Source organism: Camellia sinensis, chromosome 10 (assembly GCF_055761805.1).
Source record: "Camellia sinensis isolate YWXY chromosome 10, ASM5576180v1, whole genome shotgun sequence".
Classification (NCBI taxonomy): domain Eukaryota; kingdom Viridiplantae; phylum Streptophyta; class Magnoliopsida; order Ericales; family Theaceae; genus Camellia; species Camellia sinensis.
In genome coordinates, this window is record NC_138970.1 from 102,082,070 (window position 1) to 102,085,695 (window position 3,626).

General features: G+C 46.4%; 1 protein-coding gene across 1 annotated transcript; it reads left to right on the top strand.

The window, feature by feature from the left end:
• Positions 1–571: 571 nt before the first annotated feature.
• LOC145800600 (uncharacterized) lies at positions 572–1,339 on the top strand. The gene has a single exon (XM_082890306.1). It carries the CDS (start codon positions 572–574, stop codon positions 1,337–1,339), a length of 768 nt encoding a protein of 255 aa, XP_082746432.1.
• Positions 1,340–3,626: the final 2,287 nt, after the last annotated feature.

The window sequence follows — 3,626 nt, forward strand, 5'->3', positions numbered from 1 at the left end:
TGCAATGTTCAAGGAGCAACTCGGCCGTACTATGGAAGTATACATCGACGATATGGTGGTCAAATCCAAGACAAAGCACTCCCATCTAGCCAATTTAGAAGAGACATTTGGCATCCTTTGAAAGTACAAGATGAAGCTGAACGTCTCGAAGTGTGCATTCGGCATCGAATCCGGCAAATTCCTTAGCTACATCGTTAACAACCACGGAATCGAAGCTAACCCGAGGAAAATAACGGCAATTCTAGAGCTTGGCTCCCCTTACTCAGTGAAACAGGTTTAGAAGCTGATGGGAATGGCCACCACACTCAACAGGTTTATTAGCCGTTCCACAAATCATTGCCGACAATTCTTTAACACACTTCGGCAAGGCAGAGCATTTGACTGGACACCCGAGTGTCAGGCCGCTTTGGACAACTTGAAATCCTATCATCATTTAGTACCACTCTTGGCAACACCTGCGGCAGGCGATCCCCTCATTTTGTATCTGGCGGTATCCAACCGGGCGGTCAGCGCCGTATTGTTAAAGGAAGAACTTGGGGAGCAGCGACCGGTCTACTATGTAAGCAAAGCAATGGCTGATGCCGAAACACGTTACCTTCCATTAGAAAAACTTATCCTTGCCCTCGTCATGGCTGCAAGAAAACTGATGCATTACTTTCAGGGGCACAACATTGGAGTGCTAACAGATTATCCCCTCCGGTCGGTGCTCTGCAATGCAGAAGCGTTAGGGCGCATTTCGAAATGGGCCTTGGAACTCGGCCAGAATGATATCCAATTTTTACCCAAAACTTCCATCAAGGGGCAAGTGCTAGCCGACTTTGCCGACTTTAAACCCGATCAATTGCAAACCCAGCCCGACTGGAGAATATATGTTGGTGATGTTTGGCAGATGTATTGCGATGGGTCTTCCAATCAACGTGGCAATGGGGTCGGCGTAGTAATCATGACCCCCGAAGGGACAATAATCGATCAGGCCGTCAAATTGGGCTTCGATGCATCGAACAATGAGGCCGAATACGAAGCACTGTTAACCGGCCTGCGAAATGCACTTCACCTCAGTGTGCGGCGTTTGCTTGTTTTCTATGACTCAAAGCTAGTAATCAACCAACTAAAAGAGGAATATGCAGCCAAAAATGACCGCATGGCAGCCTATATGAAAACGGCAAACTCCTTGCTCGCGAAATTTGATCACCACAAGCTGAATCAAACAACCAGGGATCAGAACACGCATGCAGACGCCTTGGCTTGCTTAGCCTCTGCTATCAACTCAGAAATTAAGTGGACAATTGAAGTTGGGTTCATCCCTGAGCCGAGCATTGCCTTTTTAGAACCAGTTTAGATCAACGCTATCGAACCGGTCCAAGTTGGATGGATCCTATCGCCACATTCCTATCTTCAAAGAAGCTCCCAATGGATAAGAAGGAAGCACATAAGCTGCGAAACAAGGCCCTCCGATACTACTTGGATCTGTGGGGGAAGCTCTACAAAAAATCCCTCTCAGAGCCGTATTTAGAATGTGTTCACCCCGATAAAGTCGAAGAACTTTTGTCTGAAATACATGAAGGCAGTTGTGGCGCCCATTCGGGTGGACGTTCTCTGGCCCATCAAGCCGTAACGCAGGGTTACTACTAGACGACCAAGCGAACTGATGCCAAGTGTTATGTCAAGAAATGTGAGTAATGCCAAAAGTTCTCCTCCTTAACTCATCTGTTTGCCGAGGAATTAAACTCTATCACGAGCCCTTGGCCATTCGCGCAATGGGGGCTTGATATCGTTGGACCATTGCCACGGGCCCCAGGCAACAGACGATTTTTAATTGTCGAGACAGACTATTTCACAAAATGGGTTGAAGCGGAGGCACTAACACATATTCGAGATTTCGACGTTAAGCGTTTTGTATGGAAAAACATCATAACAAGATTTGGCATAGCACGAGCACTTATTTTTTACAACGGTACCCAATTTGATTATGGCATGTATCGAAAATTGTGCAACACGTATGGTATCTGGCCCTACTTTTCCTTGCCGGCTTACCTCCAAAGCATTGGTCAGGCAGAGGCCACCAACAAGGTTATTTTAGATGGCATCAAGAAAAGATTGGAGAAAGCTAAAGGCAGATGGGTCGAAAAATTGCCCAGTGTGCTTTGGGCTCATCGCACTACCCCGAGGTGATCTGGGGAAACGCCATTTGTTCTATGCTTTGGAACCCAGGCAATCATCCCCCTGGAGATCAGCCTCCCAACCTTGAAATCGAAGGTTTTTGACATGGGCCAAAATGACATGATGTTGACCTTGGACTTGACTGTGATTGAAGAACACCGAGACTGTGCCCTTGTATCCATGGCACAGTACCAGCAGCAGCTCGCTAAGTCGTATAATCAGCGTGTTCAGCTACACTGCTATACACCAGAAGAATTGGTCCTCAAGAAAGTGCTCCCCGCTGCTAGGAATCCGGTTGACGGGAAATTGGGTCCTAACTGGGCGGCCCCTATCAGATTGACTCAATCGCAGGGACAAGGGCATATCGGCTCAAAGACATGGATGGAAAAAGCTTGCCGTGCCCGTGGAATTCCACACAGTTGCGCAAATTTTATCATTAACTTGTATGGCGCAACCGCTTGTTTTGATTTTATGCTGTGTATATCTTTCTTTTTTCCAATACAATGTTTTCTCTTGCCCAGTGAGCTCTGGTTGTACAAATAAAAGCCTCCGAATTCGGAGCGCCTTTTGTAAATCATGATTGGCCAACACAAAAAGCCTCCGAATTTGGAGTGCCCTTTATGAATCACGATTGGCCAACACAAAAAGCCTCCGAATTCGGAGCGCCCTTCGTGAATACGATTGGCCAACACAAAAAGCCTCCGAATTCGGAGCGCCCTTCGTGAATACGATTGGCCAACACAAAAAGCCTCTGAATTTGGAGCGCACTTCGTGAATGACACGTTTGGGCCGAATAAAAGTCTTCTAATTCAGAGCGCCCATCATGAATCACGATTGGCCAACATAAAAAGCCTCTGAATTCGGAGCGCCCTTCGTGAATGACACGTTTGGGCCGAATAAAAGCCTCTGAATTCGGAACGCCCTTCGTGAATCATGATTGGCCAACACAAAAAGCCTCTGAATTCGGAGAGCCCATCATGAATGACACGTTTGGGTCGAATAAAAGCCTCTGAATTCTGATTGCAGCGCCCGTCGTGAATTCGAAACGCCCTTCGTGGAAAACACGGTTGGCACGAACGAGCATCCAAATTCGGAGCTCCTTTCATGAATATTGTGATTGAAAAGCGCCAACGCAATTGACATAAAATGTTTAGTTTTGTTAGATGATCAACGCAATTGACATAAAATGTTAGATTGACATAAAACGCGTTGACTGAAATAACTTACAAACATTTCAAACAATATGTTTCATTAAATTGATCATGAATACATAATCCGCATCTAATTTGCGTTAAAAAGGTACAATGTGTTCAGTTTTATTCGGCACCACCTTCGTCGTCACTCTTCTCGACTTCGAAAGCTGCAAAGGGAAATTCGTGACTCTGATATAACAGTGATGCCGCATCAACGCCTGCTACCCGGAAAGCCTCCGCGGCTTGGAGAGCCTTGATCCATCCGTGCTTAAA